General features: G+C 42.4%; 1 protein-coding gene across 3 annotated transcripts in view; it reads right to left on the bottom strand.

Annotated features, from left to right (window-relative positions):
• Positions 1-27661, bottom strand: part of ndufaf2 (NADH:ubiquinone oxidoreductase complex assembly factor 2) — a 91519-nt gene that overhangs the window by 32826 nt on the left and 31032 nt on the right. Inside the window, exons 2-3 of one of the 3 annotated variants that reach the window (XM_052041843.1) lie at positions 6427-6516; positions 6178-6295 (exon numbers count right to left, since the gene is read on the bottom strand). In XM_052041843.1, coding sequence (XP_051897803.1) covers positions 6178-6295; positions 6427-6516 — 208 coding nt within the window. The remainder of the gene's footprint in view (positions 1-6177; positions 6296-6426; positions 6517-27661) is intronic. The other 2 variants (XM_052041835.1, XM_052041827.1) reach the window with 2 other exon arrangements.

Here is a 27661-nt window from a genome sequence, read left to right as displayed (position 1 = left end):
CTTAAAGTTTGGAAAAGAAATATTCTTCTTCTTCTCCCACCCTACAATCACGTAGCTATCCATTTTCCTCTTTGTTTTGCCAAATCTGCCCATCTCCCAGGACAGTCAGTTTCATTGTGGGTAAAAATCAAGCTACTCATTGTCCTCCCAACCACCTCCCACTCTTTCCCAAGAGTATAAATCAGTATCCACTCATTGAGTGGGTTTTGTATAAAATTAAATTTCATGTTCATCAATCTAATTCAAGCAAATAAATCTTGAATGAAAAGCCAAAATAAATAATAGTAAGCATGAAACTATTGGACTGCTGTACTATCTGATTCACTAACATCGTTCAGAGAAGGAAATCTACCATTCTTGTCTAAACATGCAACTCCAGACCAACCAATATAGCTGATTCTTAACAGCCTTTTTGGTGCAGGGGTAATTAGGGATGCACAATGTGCCAACCATGAACAAATTAAAAATGTTAAATAAAAGCATGCTTCAAATTCACTTAAGTTTTAGAATTGAAGTTATTTTGCTCTAATCTCAAGAACCACCTCAATAATTCTGCAAGTTATCCATAAGTAACCTAGATATTGATCATTTTTTGCCTTAAAAACAAATAATATTTTGTTTTTCAGGTGGAAAAAAAGAGGAACAGAAAGAGAATACAGGCTTTGCAAGCTTTTTAAACATGGAAGTGGAAGATGCTTTAAGACTGAGGAATGCCCTATCTATAGTGCTCTCTCACTAGCCCTTAAAATTCTTAAAATGAAGAATTCACCAGTGCAAAAACTGCCAATTGCCACAAGTGAGTAGTCCTGCAGAAAGCTTTCCTGACTTTTTCTGTTAGATTAGCTTTTTTTTGAAAAGGATCCTGACTTTTTTTTGGCACTTATGTTTATACAAGACAGTATATACGCTCACTGAGCTTCAAGCCATTTTAAGAGTGATTACTCAGCACTGTTGTTTGATGTTATTTTGTGTTCCATTTCATTGTTTGCTAAAGATGAAAACAGAAAATGCTGGAGATATTTGCTTTTATACAAAAGGAGATGTCTTATTTTGAAGTTCTACAAATTGTCTTCTGTCTTTTTCCATTAGGTAATTTCCATAATCTGTAAATTCAAGGAGGAAATTGATGTACAGTGTCTGTTCTTTTAGACCATCTCTCACAGAATTTCTCGATAAGGCTTCACTTCCGATTTGCCTACTACTGAATTCTTCCAAAGTACATGCTGTGCATGGCCCAGCTTCTGTTCATCCACCTCCTCTAAGTTCCTGCTCCTATACGTCCTTTTGCTGGAGATTGTTAGCAAGAATTACTTTCTGGTGAATACTGGAAGGTTAACCTGGAGTGGTGCAAAAAACAGACTGTCACTTAAGGAGACATATAATAGACATGAGCAAGCTCTTACTGTGCAGAAGTGAGAAATGAAGTAAGGAAGGGAAAGTAACCTGGCTATTGCTCATTTTGTGCCCTAATGACAAAAAACATTTTGTTTTTCCAAGTGGAAAAAAAGCAATCTTTGGGGCAATATGACCCCTGAAATAAAAAATGTGAAAGACTGCTGAGATTATCTTTTAGAGTGAATGAACATGAACTTCCAGGTTATCTTGAGTTGACCATGAGGGAGTTTTTTTCATGATCAACCATGATCTGAAAAGTTCTTGTATTCATGAAGCTCTTGATTCTGAAGAGGAGCTCCCTAATCTCTGGGAAACTGGGCAATTCCCACATCTGTCTAGAGGAAAAAATAGATGAAGTAGCTTCGGAAATGAAATGGTAGATGTGGAATTGATGTGTCCCCTTGCTGGGGTATGTGGAACTGGGGTCACAGAGTCTCAAAACAAAGGGTCAGCCATTCTGGACAGAGGTGAGAAGAAATTTCTTCACCCAGAGGATGGTGAGTCTTTGGAATTCATGATCCAGGATAGGTGTAAATTTGCTGAGTACATTCAGGATAGAGATTGATAGATCATTAGATACAGTATTAAAAGTATTAAGGAATTTGGGGTCAATGCAGGAAAGTGGAACTGAGGTGAAGGATCAGCCATGATCTTACAGAATAGCTGAAGAGTGAGGAGTGAAGTAGCCTACTCAGGCTTCCATTTCATATATTCTTTATGTTCTACTAAAGTGTAGTGATATGGTGAGCATAAATTGTCATATACGGTATAGATCAATGATGCACAGATAGAAGCCTAGAACTCAGGCTGCAGACTTCTATCTTGAACTCTTCAAAGATCAGTCATCACAGAAGTGTGGATCCATGCCTGTGGTTCAAATTAAAGTCACCTGGGAATACATCACAAATCCCCAATATAAGAAACTTCCAAGTTCTGAAATGATAGTGGAGTTGGAAGTGATTGAGAACTGGTTTCAGAATGAACACTTAGCCTCCGGAGTGTGGTAACTCACAGGGCAGAACTTACAAGTGAGAGTGAGTGTGGCCCTTTAATTACACAGGTGCAAGGCAAAAAGCATTTTGAAGACCTGATTGGTTTGTGAATGACAAACTACTTTGGAAAAATATCACTGAATTTCACCCAGCAATGCTGAAAAATGCCATTACATCAGGACTGATGTCATCAGTCAAGTGTCCAGCCAGAAATGTGCACAAATCACTCCAAACAAAAAAAATGCCTGGAGTAACTGAAACTACTCAGAATTGGAACATTTAATTGATTTTCAATTGTGCAACACTGAATAAAATGCCGTGCAACAAGACTGCATCTCTAGGCTATAGCAACAGTTATCAAGAACACCTTGACAGATGTGACAACTCAGTTGTTAATTTTTTTTTCCCTGAAAGGCCTACAAAATAACATACAATTGGATAACATACTCTGCAGCTTTGAACCCAAGTGCTGAAGGCTGAGTTACTGACCCAGTGCCATGGTACAGTTTTGATGAATCAGGGGTGATCTTATTGAAACATAGAAGATTCCGAGTGGACTTGACAGAGTAGCCGTTGCGAGAAATGTTTCCTCTTGGGGGAGAATCTTGAACTTGGGGGCATAGTTTCAGAATAAGGGGTCATCCATTTAAGAAAAGGATGAGGAGGAATTTCTACTCAGAGGCTCATGATTCTTTGCAATCCTCTATCTCAGAGGGCTTTGGCAGATGAATAGTTAAATATATTCAAGACCCAGATGGACAGAGTTTTGGTCTTTGGGGGAGTAGAGGGTTATGGGAAACAGGAAGAAAACTGGAGCCGAGGCCCAAATCGGATCAGCCAAAATCTTATTGAATGGCAGAGCAAGCTTGGAAGGCCACATAGCCTACTCCTGTACCTATTTATGTTTTTGCCTATCATGTATGACCATGATGGGCAAGAACATGTACACTATGCCCAGGTATGACCTACAGAAGGCCATCGTGAGAGTAAAAAGGAAATTCCGTGTGAAATTAGAGACAGAATCGGATGCACAACAGCTGTGGCAGGGTTTGCATGCCATTACTTCCTACAAGGCAAAACCTGACAGAATAAGTTGCAGCGATGCTTCACTCAGCAATGAGCTCAATGCCTTTTATGCACACTTTGAAAGGGAGAATAACACTACACCTGTGGGAATCCTCGCAGCATCTGGTGATCCTATGATCTGCCTTGGAGGCCGATGTCAGAACATCCTTCAGGAGGGTGAACCCTCGCAAGGCATCAAGCGCCTGGCAGGGTACTAAAAATCTGTGCCAACCAACTGGCTGGAGTGTTCAAGGACATCTTCAACCTCTCACTGCTATGGTCTGAGGTTCCCACCTGCCTCAAAAGGGTAGCAATCTTACTGGTGCCCAAGAAGAACAGGGTGGGCTGTCTCAACAACTATCGATCAGTAGCACTCACATCTACCACAATGAAGTGCTTCAAGAAGTTAGTTATGGCTAGAATTAACTCCTGCCTGAGCAAGGACCTGGATCCGCTGCAATTCGCCTACCACCACTAGTCCTACAGTGGATGCAATCTAACTGGCTCTCCACTCTGCTCTGGAGCACCTAGATAAGAGCAAAACATACTTCAGGCTGCAGTTTATCTATTACAGTTTAGCATTCAATACCATCATTCCTCAGTATTAATCACAAGCTTCAAAACCTGGGCCTCTATACCTTCCTCTGCAACTGGATCCTCGACTTCCTCATTAGGAGACCACAGTCAGTACGGATGGGTGACAACATCTCCTCCTCGCTGACAATCAATACAGGCGAACCTCAAGGATGTGTGCTTAGCCCACTGCTCTACACACTCAAGACTGTGTGGCTAAGCACAGCTCAAACACCATCTATAAATTTGCTGATGACATCACTGTTGTTGGTAAGATCTCAGATTGCAATGAGGAGGCATACAAGAGTGAGATAGATCAGCTGGTTGAGTGGTGTCGCAACAACAACCTCGCACTCAACATCAGCAAGACCAAGGAATTGATTGTGGACTTCAGGAAGGGGAAGTCAGGAGAACACGCACCAGTCCTCATGGGTCAGCGGCGGAAAGCATGAGCAGCTTCAAGTTCCTGGGTGTCAATATCTCCAAGGATCTGTCCTGGGCCCAACACATCGATGCATTCATGAAGAAGGTACGCCAGCAGCTCTACTTCATTAGGAGTTTGAGGAGATTTGGTACATCACCAAAGACTTTTGCAAATTTCTACAGAGGCACAGTGGAGAGCATTGACTTGTTGCATCACGGCCTGGTATGGAGCCTCCAATGCACAGGATTGCAGGAGGTCGCAGAGGGTCGTAGACTCAGCCAGCTCCATCACAGGCACAACTCTCCCCACCATCGAGGACATCTTCATGAGATGGCGCCTCAAGAAGGCAGCATCCATTGTTAAGGACCCTCACCATCCGGTACATGCCCTCTATTCGTTACTACCATCAGGGAGGTGGTACAGGAGTCTGAAGATCCACACTCTGATTCAGGAACAGCTTCTTCCCCTCTGCCATCAGATTTCTGAATGGTCCATGAACTCATGAACACTACCTCATTGTTCCCTTATTTTGCATTATTTATTTATTTCGTAATTTATAGTTTATGTCTTTGCACTGTACTGTTGCCGCAAAACAACAAATTTTATGTCATATGACAATGACAATAAACCAGATTCTGATGCAATAAGATAACTTGTCCAGTGTTCTAAACTATTGGAAGTTTCCACCTTGCATTTGCCTCAAAAAAAGCAGCTTGTATTTTTTGCAATTGCAGCTGTGAACATCTGAGTATCTATGTGGAGTGTGGCTATAGTCTGTTTAGTCTAGAGGGAGGAATGGGAGGCGAGCGAGTCTAGTATGCAAGCTCTCATTTCCTTCATTTTCATGAAACTAGAAAAAAATTACTTCAGTCAGAATGTCATCAACAGGTAGGAATTTTAAGTTTTAAAAATATATTTTTGAAAGAAGCATCTGTTGAAACAAGAAGCAATGATGAAAATATATCAAGACATATTTACATGCAACATCACATTGTGATAATACCTAGCCTCCTCCACCTCAAAACAAAACTTGGCAATATATGTTCACAAATGGATTGCTCCTTTAAGTAAAAGCCCCTACAGAATTCAACAGAATTTCTTGAAGGAAGCAACTGTTACATAAGGAATGCACAACTGACATGTGGAAGAAATTAGTATACACCATAGTCCTAAGGATAAGGTCACAGTCATGACTAATGAGGTTCAGTGCCATGTACAATATTTGTTCTGTAGAAAACCTTTTGTCATTTAGCAGGTGTTAATTTTTGTGTACATGTACTTCATATTAATTTTAGTTGATCAGAAGCAGCTGTCTCACTTGTTCTGGTTGGAGAAGTCTGTCCAATGGTGAACATATGGATTCACAAAAAGGATGACAGTAGGCAAGGATTAAAGTATTCCTGGTTTTGTCAAATATTAGTATTTACAAGGCTTTCCTATTTTTAAGACAACATAGAACAATATAGAAATATGTATATGGAACACTATAGAAATATTGTCGTCTTTGATATTGTATAAGACAATATCAGAGACAAGACAATATAGAAGATAACTTGTTTTATGGATAAAGTACATCCAAATAGCATGACTCCATTTTGGACCACTATTAGTTTTTAGTTTTTATTTTGCAGCATTTGGGCATCATGGCAAGATCAATATATTACACACTACAAGTTCCCCTGAGCAGGTGGTCATGAGCTGCCACTTTCACCTGCTGCTGCTGCTCACCATTTGATTGAAGGTATGGCCACAGTGTTTTGAGTATTCAGACCCAGCAACAATAGCATGTGATATTGAGACCATTTGTAGGTGGTGATGTTCTTACATATCTGTTGTCCTGGTCCATCTAGTTGAAAATGCAGAAGTGAGAGGTATCATAAATGTTGCAGTGGATTTTGTAGGCAGCATGTACTGTAGACAAAGCAGAAGTTCTCTTGATGCAATCTGAGCTTACATGCTGAAAAAGCACATTCTTACCTTCCCATTCAAGGGGAATGTTTCCATGTTCATATTCAATTTCTTTTGGACTGACAACTTCTATTATTCTTCTTGAGCGAACAGCCTGTCCTAGAACCAAAAACAAAGTGTGGTTAAATAAGTTGTTGACGTGGAGGCACAAATAGCTTGTGGGATTATGATGTAGTGATGATAACTGAAACATGCATCAAAGAAAAAAAAATCAGAACAAGATTTTGCAATTAATCTTCCTGAATACCAGGTGCTCAGGAAAGGGAGAACAGGAAAGAAAGTTGGCAGAGTGGCAGTACTGATCAAGGAAGAAATTATGGTGCTGGTGAGAGAGGTTGTCCATGGCAATAAAGAATATAATCATTTTCAAGTTAAGAAGAGAGCTTCCATACTACTAGTGGTATTCTATGAGTTATCAAATAGTGAAATTACAGGAATGTGCAAAAACTACAAAGTAGTGACATCAGGGAACTTCAACTATCCCAATTTTGAATGGAATAATGTTAAAAAAAAAAGCCAAACAAAGAGAGTAATTTTGAAATGTGTTCAGAAGAACTTACTTAATCAGCAGGTTCTGGTCCCAATGAGAAAGGAGGCATTGCCTGATCTGGTTCTGGGGAATATGGTACCTCAAGTGGATCAGGAGAACATTTGGGAACAGTAACCATCGTAAGGTTCAGATTAATAATGTGGAAGGGCAGGGAGCAATGGAAAGCAACACTTCTTAAGGGAGGATGATAGGGCAAATAAAGTCGGATCATCCTGGATGACAAAGAAAATATAGAATATGATGAAACATAATGAAGTCAGTTTATGATGTATGCCAGATGATTAATTTGTGAGAATTGGGCTGAATATAATGAGGTAATGCACTTTAGGTGGTCAAATTCTGTTAATGCATATTGACCAAATAGCAGGGATCTTAGGAGCGTTGATGTAGAGACACACCTTGGGATAGGCCCATAGTTCCCCAAAAATGGTGACACAGGTGGATGGGGTAATGAAAAAAGCCTATGAAGGCAAGCATACCAAATGCCAAGGCATTGAGTAGAGGAGTTGGGACGTCAAACTGCAATTATACAAAACATTGGTTAGACTGCATTTAAGAGTATTGGGTACAGTTCTGGTTGCCACACTACAGGAAGGATGTGATACCAATAGTGAGTGAAGGGATTTGCCAGGATGTTGCCTGTAATGGAGGACTGTAGTTATAAGGAGAGATTACATAGTCTGGGTTTATTCTCACTGGAATGTAGGAGGCTGATGGGTGACCTTAGAGACTTATAAAATTATAAGACAAGAAACACACATTATTGGATGGTCACAGTCTCTTTCCCAGGGCAGCAGAGTCTAAAACTGGAGGGCACTGGTTTAAGGCAAGAGGGGAGAAATTTAAAGGAGATCTGAGGAGTAGGTTTTTCCAGAGGGTTATAATCATCTGGAATGAGCCACTAGAGGAGATGGTGGAGTCAGATACAATTACAATGTTTAAAAGGTGATTGGACAGGTACCTGGATAGGAAAGCATAGAGGGATATGGGTCTAATGTGGGCATCATGGTTGACATGGGCGTCTTGAGCCAAAAGGGATCATGTCTGTGCTATACGTTTCTATGATTCTATAATAAGCTTAGGGGCAAATGAAAGAAAAATGAAAAGGCAAAGAAAAGGTAATATGAAAAATGGATGTGGTTAACAATGATAAGCTCAAAACATTTTGTTTTTACAAGTAAAAAGTGGCAGCAAGGAGAGATGTGGGGCTGATGTGGGACCAAGGTAGTGGTTGATACACTGCAATAGGAAACTGAAAGGCTGACAAAATAGGTAGGAAAGTGAAAGATGAAACTTAATGCACAGAAATATAAAGCAATGCTCTTGGAAGAAAGAATGAGAAGAACTACATCATTGGACTAGAGGCGGCGGTTTATTCTTGTTGGAGTGAAGGTTGAGAGGAAATTTGGCAAAAGTATCTAAGACCATGATGGGCTTAGGTTAAATAAAGAGAAGTTGTTCTCAAAAGTGGAAGTTTTAAGGATCATGGGGCACAAAACTAAAGCCATGAGAAAAAAATACAGGAAAACTGCAAGGATGTTTTATTTAACAAAAAAAGCAGGGTGGCCATGACCTGGAACTCACTGCCATTAGCATCAAACAGGGTTTTGAAAAGGACACTGGATAAGCGTTTGAGACAAAATAATTTGTAATGCTACAGTGAAAGAGCACAGCAATGGGACTGGTCTACAAGAACCAGAACAGACTTGAGAACATGAATGCCCTCCTTCTATGTTGTAACATTTCTGTGATAAACAATTAAGTTCTGACATCTAAAAATTCTAAATGATGCTATTATTTCAACTTCTCTTATTTGCAATAATACCATGGTAATGCATGATACAAATCTAAAAGATAAACTTTAATATTGTGAAGGGCTAACACTCTTAATAAGAATGTTATTTGTTCTGTTGGTCACTGACAGGTTTAAATTCAAATACAATAGTAGGTGGCCCAGTGCTGCAGTGTAGAAGATTTAATGAAACATCAGATGATTAACTTTTGATGAAGTTTGTCACTCACTTTACTCACATAAACACTCAAGATACTAGCAACTTACAGTTGATGCCTGCAAGCTTTAGTTATTTCATTCCTCAAATCTTGTAATTACATTGCATAATGCTTAATTTTCTTTTGTTCATTTCCCATGAGGAATTTGAAACACTTGCTTAAAATGCTTGTTTATTCTTCCTTTATTTGGAAGGAGTATTGTGGGCATTCAGACCTTGAGCCTGCTCTGGCATTTAATGAGGTCATGGCTGATCTTCTACGTCAACACCATTTTCCTATACTGTTCCCATATCCCTCAGTTTCTGAGATCTAAAATAGCCTGTTCCATAGTCAGTTGCTTAACATACTGTTCTAGAAATCAATCGCATATGTATTCCAGGAATTCAGCCTCTTCATTGTTACGACTTATTTGATTTGCCCAATCTACCAGTAGTTTGAAGTCCCATCTACACTTCTAATTTCCTCATCTATATGGCGCCCATCATCACAACTCCCAACTGGAAGGCTTTAAACAACTTCCACCAATGTCTTCTGCTTCTTGTTGCTTCTTAGCACTATCCAGATTGATTCTACTTCTACATCATGATCTGCTGAGCCAAGGTAGTTTCTAAATATCATACTGATGTAGTCTCCTTTTTCTTTTTTGCCTTTACTTCCTAAATGTCAAATATCCTGTAATATTTACTTCCCAGGTTTGGTCACCCTAATTTATGTTTTTCTTGTGAATGCTGCTTAGATGATGTGCCTGTGCTGCTGCTGCGTGAGCTTTTCATTGTACCCGTGCAGACATGTACTTGTGCATATGACAATAAACTTGACTTTGACTTTGTTATGTCTCTCTTATAACAATTACATCTTACCCATTTACAACTATTTGCATCATAACTCATCCACCCTGTCACGGAAGCAGTGTGCATTTAGATATAAGTACCTTTAAATTTGGCCTATTACCATATTTTGTACCTATTTGCTGTTTGACTTTGTCTCCATTGCTTATTTAATTTGAACCACCATGGGTGAAGTGTCTCCTTATCTTGAGATCTTGCTCCCTTTTTAATGCCTTCCTAGTCCTCAACAATTTAGATTATCACATGAAGACGTTTATTTGTTTTTGTTCTATGGATGAATGTACGTTTCTAATTGCAGCGGTCACTGGTACACCTGTGATGTCATCTCTGATGACCAGCAACTGGACAGGAAGTTTCCCTTCGTATTCTGGATCTGGATGATTGATATTAATCTTAATAATCAAGGTCAGATCATAGAACAGCAAAAACATCCTAGCTGTGATTCCACTGCACAATCTAGCACAGCTCAAGCAACATTGACTCAGATTAACATTATGGCTTTAATTGTACAAAATGCAAAAAGACTTCTTTGCTCTTTTCAGCCAATAGTTGTTATTTATAATCTTTTTGCCTGGTCACTATCGTTCCTTATGGAAACACGAGATACAACTCACTGACAAACACAGTTGTCAATAGCAGCTGAAAATTCGTAGCATCCAGACCCACTTGAATTTCTAATTCAAGTTCAAAGTTCCAGCCGAAAAGACAGGCCCTCTGAGATTAACTTGTAGGCATAACTAACTAATTACATCGGTAAATTTTTCAGCACTGCATTTTGATTTGCATGTTCTATATAAATAGAAGTCCTAACTACATACGATCAGTTGGAAGAATATTGTGGATATACACACCAAAAGGAACTTACAAGAAAGCCATTGGCTTAGGTTAATGGTGTATGGTCAATTCATTGCTATCATTGTTCCTGACTTTTTGGCCACTAGCTTTATATTCCAGATTTATTCAATTAATTGCAATGAATTTATTCAATACAATGTTCAAATTTGAACTCCTATCTGCAGATAAGAGTTCAAGTTTGGATAAGCATAGCAACATGAGAGCTCAGGCCTTGGATTAGCATAGCAACATAACCACTAAGCCAGCATGCCTCAAGTTCAAATTGACAATTTAAGCTTAGTAAGTTTGGAATAACAGCTAGAATCAATAATAGTTACCAAGACACAAATGAAGTGTTATAAAATCCCCATCCCCAATGACCTTCAAAGAATGAAACCTGCCATCCTTATCCACGTTCACCTATAGTTGATTCTTGACCTGCATTAGTGTGTTTGATTCTCAGCTTCCTTCTAAAATACAGTTGTATTAAATGGGGACAAAAGTCAGTAACCATGATAAAACTGAACTGATGACGTGCCATACATTAACCAAGGCTAGTGGCTTTCAAATTCTTGAGCTGAGAACCCCAACTGAGATCTCAGCAACAAAACATAAGCTCTGTTGGGATGGAATCAAACATGACTGACTGCTTCAGGCTAACTATGGCATTTTGAAATATAGGAGGAAGAATTCTTTACAATTGCCAAGTACAGGAGCCAAGTTGGCTGCTGAATGGAACAAGGTCAAATGAGCATGCAGTAGATGTCACACACTGCTGCAAAAGTCATTTGCGCATCATCTTGGAAAACAAGCTTCTGTTCTGGGCTACCATCTCCTAACTCCCTTCCCTCAGCTTTCTCAACCTGCTTTCAACTACATGAATAATTAGGGTGGTGGATGGCATGCCAATCAAGTAGGCTGCGTTACCTTGCTGGTGTCAGCTTTCTTTTGTTATTGAAGTTACGTGAATTCAGAAAACGAGACAGATTTCAATCACATGCTAATACTTTATGGACAGTGGAAAGGGCTTTGGGAAATCAGGTGATGCACCCTTTACCATAGGATGTCTGACCTTTGATATCCTCTTGTAACCTCAGCAGTTATGTGGCCAGTCACCACAAGGATCAGTGCTAAGGTCTCAACATTTTACGATTTATATACACGCCTTGGATGATGGTACCAAAAGGTATGGTTCCTAAACTTGTCGATGGCAGAAACATGGGTAAGAAAGTAAATTGTGAAGAGGACACAAGGAGGTTACAAAGGGATATTAGTGGATTAAGTGACTGAACAAATTTCTGGCAAATGGAGTATAATGTGGAAAAATGTGAAATTGTCTATTTTGGCAGTATAAATAAAGGAGCATATTACCCAAATGGTGTGATATTGCAGAGCTCTGAGATGCAGAAGAATCTGAGTATCCTTGTGCATGATTTGCACAATGAAATTACTGCAATTACAAAAGCTAGCAGCATGTTATTGTTTACTGCTCAGGGAATGGAATACTAAAGTAGGGAGGTGATTTTAGTTAATAATAGGGCGATGGTGAGACCACATCTGGATTAGTGTGTACAGTGGTTGTCATCTTATTTAAAGGAAGGATGTTAATTCAATGAAGGCAGTTCAGAGTAGGTTTTCTACACAAATACCTGGAATGGCTGAGTTGTCTTACGAGGAAAGGTTGGACAGGCTAGGTCTATACTTGCTGGAGTTTAGAAGAGTGAGGGGGAACTTGAATGAAAGATACAAGATCCTGAGTTTTCTTGACAAGATGGAGGAGGAGAGGATGTTTCCTCTCATAGGAGAATCAGGAACATGGGATCACCATTTAAAAATTAGTTACTCTTTTAAGGCAGAGATGAGGTAAAATTGCTTCTCTCAGAGGTCAGTGAGTCTTTGTCCTTGAGTGGTCCTACAGTCTCCTAGCTATCTTGCTTTTAAATTTATGTACAAAATGCCTTGGTATTTTCCTTAATCCAACACACCAAGGACGTTTCCTGGTCCCCTTCAGCCCTCCTGATTCCCTGTTCAAGTTCTTTCCTACTTCCTTTATGTTCCTCCAGGACCCTGTCCAATTTCAGCATCCCAAACCTTACATATGCTTCCTTTTCCTTTCCGATTAAATTTGCAACATCTCTGGTTCTTGAATGTTGCCATCCTTGTCACTCTTCCTCACAGGAACATGTTGGTCTTGAATTCTGACCAACTGGCCTCTAAATAACTCCCACATGTCAGATGTGGATTTACCCAATTACAGCTGCTCCCAATCTACTCTCCCCAGCTCCTGACTAATACTGTTGTAATTAGCCCCCCAATTTAGCACGACCCCTCCCAAGGACTGGTCTTAGCCCTATCCATAACTATCTGAAAACTTATGGAATTATGATCACCGTTCCCAAAATGCTCTCCTACTGAAACTTCAATCACCTGGCAAGGCTCATTTTTCAATACAGGGTTCTCTGGTTGGGCTATCTACATACTGTGTTAAGAGACCCTCCTGGATGCACCCCACAAATTCTGCTCCATCTAAGCCTCTGTCAATATTGGGCAAATTAAAGTCACCCACTACAACAACCCTGTTTTTCCTACATCTTTCCATAATCTGCCAACATATCTGTTCCTCCATCTGGTTATTGGGAGGTCTATATTATAACCCCATCATAGTGATTGCACTTTTCTTATCCCTGAGAACTACCCATATTGTCTCACTGGATGAGCCTTCCAGGATGTCTTCTCCAAGTGCAGCCGTGATATTCTCCCTGATCATTCTCTTCCCCCCCCCCCCCCCCACCTCTTTCACATCCCTCTCTATTGTGTCTGAAACATCTGAATCCTGGAACGTTGAGATGCCAGTCCTGCCCTTCTCTCAACCAAGTCCCTGCAATGGCTACAACATCATAGTTCCATGCACTAATCCAGGCTCTAAGTTCATCTGCCTTACCTGTAATACTTCTTACATTGAAATGAATATACTTCAGCCCAGCAGCCTCACTGTGTTCATTAACCTGGCCCTGTCTGTCATTCCTTTCAGACTTACTTGACCTAACCTCTACCTTCCTCTCAATCACTCAGCAGTAGGAGGGTGAGAGGAGGGAAGTACAGAGGAATCTTGGTGTTCTAGTCCATGAATCATAAAAAGCTAGCAAGTCCAACAAGTAATTGCAAGTGGCATTTTGGCTTTCATTGCAGAGGGCCTGCAGTTTAAAAATAGGGAGGTTTTGTTGCAATTGTACAGGGTGTTGGTGAGGCCTCACCTGGATACTGTAAACAGTTTTGGTCCCCTTACCTAAAAAGGTAACATTGGAGGCAGTACAAAGAAGATTCACCAGGCTAAATCCTGAAATGAAGGTTGTCCTACCAAGTGGACTACATAGTTTGGGCCTGTTTTTCTTAGACTTTAGAAAAGTGAGTGGTGACCTTATTCAAACATACAAGTTCCTAAAGGAACTTGACAGGTTAGATTTCTGGATGTCTTCACCAGTGGAAGAGTCTCGAACATGGGAACATAACTACAAGAGGCCAGTTACTTAAAACTCAGTACATAGAAACTTCTTCTCTCAGAGGATGGTGAATCTCTGGAATTCACTGCTGCAGCAGGTGATGGAAGTTGGATTATTAGAAGTACTTAAAGTGGTGAATAAATATTTGATAGATTGAGGAACAGGGAGGTTTGGAGAAATAGTGCAGAAGAGGAATTGAGGACAGCGTAGATCACATTCAAAGGGGCAGCAGGCTTGAAGGACCTGATGGACTGCTCCTGCTCCTATTTTCTTGTGTGCTGGTTAGGCCAGACTGGATAAGGACAGCAGGTTTTCTCTCAGGAACAAATCATCTGGTAGTTCTGTGGTCACAATTACAAAGACTCATTGCTTTTTGAAATGCCAGATTTTAAAAAAAAAATTAAATTAAATTCCACAGCAGCCATAGTGGGATTTGAATTCACATCCCTGGATTCAATTACTCAACCAATAATTTAACCATTGAACAGCACTGCCTTTCGAATGAAGCAGTGAATCAAAATCCTCTGTGTCATCTCAGGTGGAGCATACTACATTTTATGACATTTGAAGAGAAGAGTTGTCACAGTATTCTGGACAATATTTATTAACAACACCCAAAACAGATAAGCTTAAATCATTTATTTCACAGTTATTTTTGGAAGCTGTACATTAGTGATAAATGATTTGAGAGATTCTAATATTGTGAGATGCACTATATAAATTCTAGTCTCTTTTAACGCTTTCAAATTAACTGTTCTCAAAGTCTTCATATTAGAAAAATAAACTGTGTCAGTTCACTTCCTGCACTTAAACATTTGAAAGGCCTTTTAAACTGGGTATCAGATTAATAGATTTGCACCAAATCTTTTCCGGACCCCAAAGAGAGTCTGTGTAATCACAATTGTATAATAGGCAGTGGTAGAAAACAAAAGGAGCAGACTGATGACAGCAAATAATTCATTGCACATTTGAGGAATATACTTACACGGCCATCTGCACAACCTCAGTACCTACTGGTATCTGGTATATGGTGCCAATTGCACAATAGGTGCCAAGAATTCTGCAGAATTAATTATTACACTATAAACATGTGATAAGACAAGTACATTCTTGCAATATTTCACCTAAAGTTGATGCAATGTTGATAACTTGCATGGATAGTTGGGTAAATGGAACCACAGTAATCACTTGCACTTCTTATTTACACCCCAACAACAATTTTACCACAGCAGAACACCTTATAAATACACAAGATGCATTGTAGTAAGTGCACATATTTAAAGGAGAGTATTGTTACCACACTCCCGTGATGACAGAGGCAGTGCATATTCATTCCGAGGGACAACAGTACTTCATTTTCAAACCATCAATAAAGACTGTGGTAAAAATAAAATGCATCTCAATTTTCCTTGTTCATAGTATTTAGTCTTGCATGAACATCCAATGAAAACTATTTTCACTGACAAGCTTTCCACATCACTGTTGAAGACTTGATCGAAGTGCTGATTGAGGATTATGTTTCTGGACACTATTCACTTATACTGCATATGCATTCTCAACGGCATATTCAAAATGCTCATTCTTGCTACACATAATTAACCATACATTCAATCTTATAAAGCTCTTCAATCAAAACTACTAAATGAATATTTAAATACAGAAAAATTAATTACAGCAGGGAAACCTAACTACGTCATGGTTCCATGTCACTTCTAAGCTAAATTTAATTTTGGTTAAAGCCGTTAGTCATCAGAAGAAAATATTTTCATGTGGACTGGGAAGATCAGGATTTGATACCACGTTATTGCTGAATTAGTTAGTTTGATTGAGTCAGCATTCAGGTTCAAAAGTTGGCAAAATTCCCTCTGGGGCAATGAGGGACAGACCAAGCAACCATTGGTGTTTATTTCTGTTGCTGGTTACTGTCCATGTGTTGTTATGGTAAGTGTGTCTACGTGATCAAAATTTCAGTCAGCTTTGATGACACAGTGAAATGCCCTGATACTCACTCAGTTATGACAGGCTACTTGAGAAAGTAGCTGGAGAACAGCAGTGATCACTGGGGTTGACCCCTTTATGAGCTACCAGATGAGTAAAGCTATAAAGACTATTTGGGGAAGAAGGGGAAAAGAGTTTGGATATGAATATAGTGAGAAATAAAAGAGACATCATTTTAACATGCCAAGTGCACCATTGGCAGAGATTTTCATGCACAAGTTCTAAATGCAATAAGGATTGTGTGGTGGATAAGCACTTCCATTTTGTTTTAAGTTTTAAACTTGCTTTGTTCAAGTCTATACATTTAAACAGAAAAGGCTCCGTATAAATATACCTTTAATGTCATATAACAGGGCTGTGAATTGAACAGAGTAGGGTGGGATGGGTTGATGAGCATTGAAACAACTTGTGTGGACCAATAGTGGAGCCACATTGGATAATCTTTGCAAAAGTCTTTTGAATATTTACTTATTATAACACAGAAGACCAGAGGCCTGTTGGGTCCATGCCAACTCGCAGCTGAATAATTCTATCAATCCCAATGCCCTATAGCCCAGCAACTTATTCTCCCTTATATGCCCTATCAACTGCCTTGTAATTCTTTTGCCACTCACCTACCCTAAGGGGTAATTTGCAGTAGCCAATTAACCTACTTAATATGAGACTAAAGCAAGGATTTTGACAAGAATAATTTCAGGATGCATGGTAGCAGCTTTTGATGGAATGGCAGAGGTGGGCCCAGGGTGGTGACGAATCCCGTGGAGGATTCTGAAGCTCAGATCAGAATCAACTCTGAACAAAAGGCTCTGATCTGGGCAAGCAGTTAAGAGGAACAGAATTCAGAGTCTAAGATATACATTGATTATGCAAGCCCAGTAGGTTGATTTTAACTTTTCACAATGTGGAAAAAGAGAATATTTGTTCTCAACCATGGACCGTGATGAACCTGCAATTGCAGAATTGGAATAGGTGTAAATGCTGATTTGTGCAAGCTAGCAACATGCTTGCAAATGATATTCTATTTGGTCAATTAGAAGAGGCCCAAAAGTGAAATCCTGGTGCATAACCTTTTGGACACAGGAGAACAGGAGTTAAGGCCAAATGACATCATCAGTATCAGAAAATTTTCCCCGACTGCACATTCAGTTGTTGACTTTTTTCTTCCAAATTCACGATTAAAGTAATGTGGCTTTACTGCATAATGGTTTGACTTAATCTTGTTATAGAGATTGAATATCCTGAATAAAAGGTAAAAAAAAATAATCCTGTAACCCAATCTGATGATAAAACATACTATTAAAACCAAGAAATATACCCTATCTGCATTTGTTTTCCTCAGTAAACAAGACAGCAATAAAAAATCTACCACAATTATCTAATGAAAAAAAAGAAAAAACTCAGAACATGTAATGATCAACTTAGATCATGGATTGTTTCATATTCTAGTTCACCACCATTTGTTTAAAGTACATCTAGAAATCAAGTGATTTAGGAATATGCATCAGCATACACGATCCAAAATGTTATTACAGCATAGCTGGAAGATTGATAAAGATGCCAAAGGCACACACGTGTCTGGTGTGAATAAATTAATGATGCCTTGTGCTCTAATTGGTTTCTATATGTAATATAGTAGTGTCACAATATAATGAAACAATGATATATTATGTAATATTCACCACAGTTCTATTCCCCCATTTTCTTACTTTTGTCTAAAGTGATAAATGATGATGCACTACAGTATAAATATTCAACACATAATAACCACATTATCCACCGTCTTTGTACAGTGCTGCAGCAATCAAAATACACCCAACAGTGCAGGGTATGCTGAATTGCAAACCGAGATTTTTCACAGAAAGAGAAATGCGAAGTAATCACTTGAAAAAACGTCAAGATTCTTCATAAAGTGTATTTTAATAATTCTTAGGCCTCTGGGTAACCCCAGATTTTTTCCTCCTGTCCTGGTCAACTCCTGATGCCAGGATAAGGTTTTTACAGTTATCCTTTTGTAACCTACATAAAATGACCCATATTTCATTTGTGTATCTGCATCATAGGTATGGCTGGGAAGTGTATGACCCTACCCTTACCCAATGTCAATAATTATGCATTTTCTAGATTAAATCATCAAAACAAAAAAAAGGGGCTATTTTCCCCTATCAAACATAGACGCACAATAACCAGTTTGCGCATCAGTGTCAGCCATTGTTTAGCAGGTACGTTTAGTATTGGCCCAAACATGGATTAAAGTGCCAAGTTCCACAGTTGAGGCGAAAGTGAATATCTTTGACATCAAGGCAACCTTTGAGTGGATCGTCAAAAACCTGAATAAAAGTTGTAGAGATGAGGGTTCAAATCTCAATCCAGTGATTTGAGCAGAAAAATCTGGGTTGACAATACTGAGGAATACTGCATTGTTGCAGTGCCTGCTTGCTGTTTCAAAACTTAAGTAGATGGCTTTTCTGCATTCCAAGGTAAAAAGGAAAAATCCCATGCCACTAATTTGAAAGTCACAATATTTATCCCTTATGCCCTAGCCAAAAATCATCACCCAAACAATGCCAATAAATCAGATTATCATGTCATCGTCACATGAGGGAACTTGCTGGGCACAGATTGGATGCTATGTTTCCTACATTCCAAGAGTACTTCATTAACTGTACAGCACTTTACAACAGCTGGACTATTGAAGGCATTACATAAATACAATTTGGTAATTTTATTACACCACCCAAACTGGAATCAACAAAAATACCAAATATGGGATCTTTCTATCCCTTAAATAGAGTCCTAAAGTCAGTATCAAACAACATGGAAACAGGCCATTCGGCCCACCACCTCCATCCATCCATGTTAATCCCATTTTCCAGGCCAATAATCTTCTATGCCTAGTTGATTCAAGTGTTCACCTGGACACTTATTAAATGCTGTCAGCTACTCTGCTTCCACCACTCTGAGGCAGGGCATCCACGATCTGGGTAAAAAAAGGTGCCCTTCATATCCCCTCTAAATTTCTTGCCTCTGACCCTAAATCAATGTAGTTTTATCTACCTCTTATATGGGGAAAGGTTTCTTGCAGTTCAGCCTATCTATACCCCTCAATTTTACACATCTCAATCATGTCCACTCTTCTCCTCCACTGCTCCAAGGAAAATAGACCACCTCTCAAATCTCTCCCTGTAGCAGAAACCTTCCATCCCAGGCAACACTTTGGTAAATTTCCTCTGAACCCTCTTGAGTGCCATCACGTCTTTCCTATAGTGTGGTGACCCGAATTGCACATGGTAGTCCAGCTGAGGTCTGACCAATGGGGACATAAGAGACTGCAGGTGCTGGAGTCTGGAGCCAGAAAAGAGTTGCTGGAGGAACTCAGCAGGTTAGGTAGCATCTGTAGAGTGAAATGGACAGTCATCATTTCGGGTTCAGATCCTTCATCTGGACTGACCAAAGTTTTATAAAGGTGGAGTATAATCTTCCTGCTCTTGTATTCAAAACTCCAAATAATGAAGGCCAGTATCCTATTTTCCTTCCTAATAACATTATCTACCTGCACTACCACCTTCAAGGACTAACAGTCTGAAATCAGTGAGGATAGGCAGCAACACCTCCACCATAATTATTCTCAACACTGGTGCCCCAAAAGGCTGCATCCTCAGCCCTCTACTCTAGTCCCTATACACGCGTGACTGCATGGCCAAATTCTGCTCCAACTCCATCTACAAGTTTGCAGATGATACCCCCACCGTAGTGGGCCGTATCTCAAATAACAATGAGTTAGAGTACAGGAAGGAGATAGAGAGTTTAGTGACATGGTGTCATGATAACAACCTTTCCCTCAGTGTCAGCAAAACAAAAGAACTGGTCATTGACTTCAGGAAGTGGGATGGTGCACATGCTCCCATCTACATCAACAGTGTTGAGGTTGAGAGGGTTGAAAGCTTCAAGTTTCTAGAAGTGAACATCACCAATAGCCTGTCCTGCTCCAACCATGTAGATGCCACGGCCAAGAAAACTCACGAGCACCTCTGCTTCCTCAGGAGGCTAAAGAAATTTGGCATGTCCCGGTTGACCTTACCAATTTTTATCAATGCACCATAGAAGGCATCCTATCTGGATGTATCATGGCTTGGTATGGCAACTGCTCTGCCCAGGACCGCAAGAAACTGCAGAGAGCGGTGGACACGGCTCAGCACTTCACGGAAATCAGCCTCCACTCCATGGACTCTGTCTATGCTTCTCACTGCCTTAGTAAAGCAGCCAAAGACTCCATCTACCCCGGACATTCTTTCTTCACCCCTCTCCCATCAGGCAGAAGACATAAAAGCCTGAAAGCACATACCATCAGGCTCAAGGACAGCTTCTACCCCACTGTTATGAGACTACGGAACAGTTCCCTAGTACGATAAGATGGACTCTTGACCTCTCAAATCATCTCCTACGCCACTTTAGGAAGAGGACCAGAAGCAAAAAGCCAGATAAAACAAAAGAAAGTAAAAGCAGATAATAAAAGGGTACACAGAAATAGCAATTGGGAGGTAGGAAAACCACAGAAGAGAGACTCTCTTGGATGCCAAAAGGCGATTGACACATGCAGTCACAGACAAAATCTTAATAGTATCCTTCAGGGATATCAAATTGTAAGGCACTCTTTCTGGTGACCCAAACAAGAATATATGCAACTTCACTTTCCTTCACTTTTTAAAATTTACTTATTTTCTGGGATCTGGGTGCAGCAGGCATTTAATATCCAACCCCTGCTGCTCCTGGGAAGGTGGTGGCGATGAGCCAATTTCTTGAACCCCTGCAGTCCTAGTGGTGAAGTTACTCCAAGAAAGGGCACAGATCCAACAGTAGTAACTACAGACAGCTCCTCCTGCTGCCTGCCACAAAGTTATCACTAGGGACCTCTCTAACTGCCTACTGCAAGTAGACAAAGAGCTGCTCCTCGAGTCACAATGTGGAATCCATCCATCCAGAGGCACAATGCAGGAAGGAGCATCAGCCCTGATATGTTGCCTTTTCTGACTTCACAAAAGCCTTTGATTTCAATCAAGGGGTACTGTGGAGCACCACTCTCAAATTTGGCTGTTCACAGAAACAAGTCTCCATATTATGCCTCTTCATGAGACCATACAACCAGGATCTTAACCAAGTTACGTAACAGATTCAACCTCAGTGCAGAGTGACATCAAGCAATCTTTCTTATTGCAGTGCAGCACCATGCCTCCACAAGCTTCCCACTCGATTGGAGCCAATCTACAAGATGAATGGGAAAATGTTCAACCTACTGTTTGCTTCAACTCCAGAACCAAGATATTGGATGGCGATGAGGAGAAACTGTTCCCCCCCTCCCCGCCCAGAGAGTAGTGACTCTGTGGAATTCTCTGCCTGTGGAAGCAGTACAGGCTACCTCATTAAATATACTTAAGACACGATTAGGTAGATTTTTGCGTAGTAGTGGAATTAAGGCTAATGGGGAAAAAGGCAGGTAGATGGAGCCAAGATCTTATTGAATGGCGGAGCAGGTTTGACAGGCCAGATGGCCTACTCCTGTTCCCATTTCTGACATTCTTTTATCACCTCAAAAAAAAAATCGGTCATCAAGCTTTTGACCACAGAAGATGCTTGCACATGCACGTGTGGCTGAGCTCCGAGTCATTGTCGACTCATCCACTGAGGCATATATGAAAATGGGCCTTACATTTAACAGCAAACCAAAGGTCCTTTTCCAACTTGCCCAGTGTTTCTCATCCCCCACCCCATTTTACAACACTGTCCTCCAACAATAAAAATTCATGCAAGACTTTTGGACATATTCATTGATGAAGAAATTCATTATCACATGTCAGCACAGTCTCTGACATTCTGAGGAAAGATCAAAAATTGGGCACAAAGCTGATGGTTCACAGGCATCATCTTCGTGATCCATGTCCTCCTTATGCTTGTGAGCCATGGAGCACTTACAGCAAGCTCCCTACACCACTGGGGAGGTAACACCAGGGCAACACGTCTGGCACTCAGGATCTAATTACACTCCACTGGCTCTGACAAGCAGCCAACGTCATTCACATACTCAACACTCGAATCCCAAAACAGACACCCGATTTTGAACTTCGTCACAAATGATGACCAGATGGACAGAAGACACGATTCAAGGTGGTTCTCAAAGTCTCTTTGAATAGATGTAACATTCCCACAGACATGTGGGATCCTCATAACGGCCCAAAATGGAGAAGGAGCATTCAGGATGGCACTGAGAACTTGGGAATTCATTTGTCAGAAGCACTACCTCCACAACTGGCTCCCATCCCAAAAGCAGCTCCTACCCCTCCTGTGGAGAGTCTGTGGGTTACACATCAGTTACCTTAGAATCCACACAACTGGAGTCATCCTCCATCCAGGATCACCTCAATGAGGTAGAACTCTCACATTGCTGGGTAGGGAGTTCCAGGTTTTAGATCTAGCGATGATGAAGGAAAAGTGATAAATGACAATGAGTATGCATTGCAGCATTGAGGGAAATCTACAGGTACTGGTGTTCCAATGTGCCTGCTGCACTTGTCATCTTTGGTGGCAGAGATTGTGGATTCAGGAGTAGCCAAAGAGAGTAACTTCAGTGTACTTTGCACGTGATACACGCTGCAGCCATAGTGCACTAATGATGGAAAGAATAAAGTGTTCAGGGGATAGACTGTGTGCAAATCAAGTGGGTTATTTTATTCAACTTGAGTATTACTGGAGTCATGCTCATTCAAGGTGGTTAGTATACATCAGTACTGAGATGAGCTCAAGTTTTTTTCCGCCCCAATTCTGTAATTCCATATTAACTGAATTTAACTTCCACAGCTGTCACCTTGGTACTTAAACATCTCTGAATTGTTAGACAAGGCCACTGGGTTAGGAGTTTGATAGTTTAACAGTTGTGCCCCTGCTGTGCTTGTGATGTTCAGAGAAGGGAAGACCACCTTAAATGACAAGGAGAGCTGGTTGGTTGTGAGGTACACGACTTTGCCAGTGTTCTATGGGAAAAGTAACCAACTAGCACATTTTACAATGCAGTCTTGAGATACTGTGTGAGGTAATACAAATACAATATTTATGCGATTTCTACAGCTTCATGAAATTTGTCCATCCCCATTTCTCCAAAATATTTTTGGGTTGGTCTCAAATGTCACCATTTTTTAAAATCTCTCTATAATCAATGGAATGCTTCAGGGGATTAATATTGTAAATAGTAAAACTGGGAGTAACCCTGAACTATGGTTGATGCGCACGACGTTATCCTGCAAAACGCAGAATGTGATTACTTATTGATTGGATTTGAACAGTTTAGATGCACATGCCAAATAGGCTGAATACAGATTAAACATGGAAACAATTTAGATGCATAAACTATCATATATTAAATTCAAGTCATTGCTCATTTAAATTTGCCCTCCTAAATGACACAAAGATAATACGGTTTATCCGCACATGGAGAAATTCTGCAGTTAATTTTTGTTAATTTTGTTTTTAAACATTAAATAATTTTAACATTAGCCTAAAATGAAACATACATGGTGGAAATGACAAAGGTTACTCAAGTTGTATTCTCTTTCCAGCAATGGAATAATAAAGAACAGGCTAGATTATACAATCAATTTAAGGTTTTCTTATTTCTAGAGTACGATGCAACCATCTCTACGTTGCAGAACGTACTGGCATTTTGCAGGTAGATCCAGCATTTTTCACTCTGAAGGAATCTGTTGAAATATGGCAGGGTGAAAAATGTAATTTGTGAAACTCACAGTCAGTTCGCAATAAGTAGTTACTCATCCAATTTCATAAATAGTGAAATCCAACCTATAAAAGCAAACAAAATGAGGCACTCTGTGGAGGGCAATAAGATGAGAAAAACATGAATTTGTGGAGACTCACCGTCTAGTCGGGCGAAGCGGCTCGGCAGTTGGGTCGCGCGGCATCGGAGCGACGAGGCCCAAGATGGCGGCGGGCCTCGTCTTTCCGAGCGACGGGGAGAACCCGCGCGCGGGAAAGTCCTGATGATGTAGGACTTACGTCATTGCCGGTTGTTTTGGGCGGGAACATTCTCCCTTAAAGGGCCCGCGCAAGGCGGGAAAATAAAACCAGTTCTGTTTGGCAATCCTCCGAGTAGAGTCTTGTTTTATTCCATGGTAGCAACCGCTACATTGGTGACCCCGACGGTCCAAACGGCTTTTGGACCCACGAAATGGACGACAGCGCAGCAGCCAACACAGTGCCCTTAAGCTGCCCACCTTTTGGACACTTCGGCCCAGTGTCTGGTTTGACCAGGCCGAAGCGCAATTCCACCTTCGGCAGATCACCTCCGACTCCACGAAGTACTACCATGTGGTTAGCTCTCTGGACCAGGAGACAGCCGCCCAGGTTGGAGACTTCATCCAGTCGTCTCCGGAGGAAGATAAGTACCTGGCTTTCAAAGACCTTTTGATCCGGACCTTCAGCCTCTCCCGTCGTGAGCGCGCCGCCCGCCTGCTTCATCTGGATGGCCTGGGGGACAGATCCCCATCCGCCCTAATGAATGAGATGCTGGCATTGGCCGAGGGACACAAGCCATGCCTGATGTTCGAACAGGCCTTCCTCGAACAGCTCCCCGATGACATCCACTTGTTGTTAGCTGACGCCGACTTCAGCAACCCCCGTGAGGTGGCCACCCGGGCAGATGTCCTGTGGAGGGTCAAGCGCGAGAGCGGTTCGTCCGTCAGTCAAATCACCAGGCCGCGAGCCCAATGCCCGCCTCGCCCGGCCCCAGCAACCGAGCAGCCACGCCCCAGGAATGCGGACAACGACACGGGTGACCAGCTGTGCTCCTACCATCAAAGGTGGGGTGCGGAGGCCCGTCGATGCCGCCCACCCTGCAAGTTTCAGGGAAACGCCAGGGCCAGCCGCCGCTGATGGCTACGGCGGCTGGCCGCCGACAGAGCCTCCTCTTTGTTCAGGACAAGAAATCTGGACGGCGTTTCCTCGTTGATACTGGAGAGGAGGTCAGTATTTTGCCCCCGACAGGCCGCGACACTCGTGACAGGCCACCAGGTCCTCTACTCAATGCCGCCAACGGTACAACGATACGGTCTTTCGGCACCCGTACGCTTCAATTACACTTTGGCGGCAGCCGTTTTACCTGGACCTTTACCCTTGCCACCGTCGCCCGACCACTCCTAGGAGCCGATTTCCTTCGGGCCCACAACCTGTTAGTCGACCTGCGCAGGAAGCAGTTAGTCCACTCTAGCACTCTCCGGACCTATCCCCTGGGAGAAATCAGCCCACCAGCCCCGCGCCTGGATTCCATTTCCCTTTCTGGCGACGATTTCGCCAAGCTCCTAGCCGAATTCCCATCGATTTTGGCACCTTCGTTTTACAAATTCTAGGCCCACACACGGGTACGACACACATCATAACCACAGGGCCACCCCTTCATGCCCCGAGCACGACGATTACCTCCAGACAAGCTCCGCCTGGCAAAGGAAGAGTTCCGTCACATGGAGGAGCTGGGGATTGTTCGCAGGTCAGACAGCCCCTGGGCCTCCCCCCTGCACATGGTCCCCAAAGCCACCGGAGGGTGGAGGCCCTGCGGCGACTACCGCAGGCTGAATGACGCCACCACCCCGGACCGCTATCCCATCCCTCACATCCAGGACTTCGCAGCGAACTTACACGGGGCCCGCATCTTTTCCAAAGTGGACCTCGTTAGGGGATACCACCAAATCCCGGTCCATCCGGATGACATCCCCAAAACTGCGATTATCACCCCATTCGGCCTGTTCGAATTCCTTCGGATGCCGTTCGGCCCTTAAGAATGCCGCGCCAGACCTTCCAGCGGCTGATGGACGCGGTAGGCCGAGACCTGGACTTCGTGTTCATTTACTTGGACGACATACTGATCGCCAGCCGTAACCGCCAGGAACACCTTTCCCACCTCCGCCAGCTGTATTCCCGCCTCCGCGATTTCGGCCTCACGATCAACCCGTCCAAGTGCCAATTCGGACTTGACTCTATCGATTTCCTCGGCCACAAAATCACCAGCGACGGGGCAACACCCCTACCCGCCAAGGTGGATGCTATCTGCCATTTTGCCCGCCCCGACACAGTCAAAGGTCTACAGGCATTCCTTGGGATGGTCAACTTTTACCATCGTTTCATCCCTGCAGCAGCCCGTATCATGCGCCCTCTGTTCTCGCTGCTGGCTGGTAAGGGCAAGGACATCACCTGGACTGACGAGGCTGCGGCTGCTTTCGTTAAGGCCAAAGACGCCCTGGCAGACGCCACGATGCTGGTACACCCCAGGACTGACGTCCCGACTGCCCTCACGGTAGGTGCGTCCAACACCGCGGTGGGTGGGGTACTGGAACAGCTACTCGAAGGCCGCTGGCGACCCTTAGCATTTTTCAGCAAGCACCTTTAGACCGCCCGAACTGAAGTACAGCGCTTTTTGATCGGGAACTTCTAGCGCTGTATCTGGCGGTCTGGCATTTCGATACTTTCTGGAAGGCCAGGCCTTTTCACCGCTTTCACCGATCATAAGCCTCTGTCCTTTGCCTTCTCCAAAGTCTCCGATCCCTGGTCAGCTCGTCAGCAGAGACATTTATCCTACATTTCCGAGTTCACAACTGACATCCAACATGTCTCTGGAAAGGATAATGTTGTTGCTGATGCACTTTCCAGACCAACCATCCACAACCTGTCCTTGGGTGTCGACTACACGGCCCTAGCTGACGCACAGCAAGCCGACGACGAACTGCCCAGCTACAGAACCGCAGTCTCGGGTCTGCAGCTCCGAGATTTCTTGGTTGGTCCAGGTCAGCGGACCCTACTTTGCGACGTTGCGACTGGTCAGCCCCGCCCTATAGTCCCTGCAGCCTGGCGGAGACGCGTTTTTGACTTGGTACATGGGTTGGCGCACCCGTCCATCAGATCTACTGTCCGACTGGTCGCCAGCAAGTTTGTCTGGCATGGCCTGCGCAAACAGGTCAGTGAGTGGGCCAGGACTTGTCCGCACTGCCAGACGTCAAAAATCCAGCGACACACCAAGGTCCCACCACAGCAGTTCGAGCCTACCCGTAGGAGGTTCGACCACATACACGTTGACCTCGTGGGCCCTCTGCTGGTTTCAAGAGGAGCCCGGTACCTCCTTACCATCGTGGACCGGTTCACGAGGTGGCCTGAGGCAACCCCCCTGACTGACATCACAACTGATTCCTGCGCCCGGGCGCTGCTCACAACTTGCGTCTCACGTTTTGGTGTTCCGGCCCACATCACTTCAGACAGAGGCACCCAATTCACTTCCAGTCTCTGGGCTGCATTAGCGAACCTGCTAGGGACGCAGCTGCACACCACCACGGCCTACCATCCTCAATCAAACGGGTTGGTGGAACGTTTTCACCGCCATCTGAAATCGGCCTTGATGGCACGCCTGAAGGGTCCTAACTGGGTTGACGAGCTGCCTTGGGTCCAGCTCGGCATACGCA

The sequence above is a fragment of the Pristis pectinata genome, chromosome 2 (genome assembly GCF_009764475.1).
Source record: "Pristis pectinata isolate sPriPec2 chromosome 2, sPriPec2.1.pri, whole genome shotgun sequence".
NCBI classification, from domain to species: Eukaryota; Metazoa; Chordata; class Chondrichthyes; order Rhinopristiformes; family Pristidae; genus Pristis; species Pristis pectinata.
The sequence above is the reverse complement of the archived record's forward strand: the minus strand, read 5'-3'. Positions and strand labels throughout refer to the sequence as shown.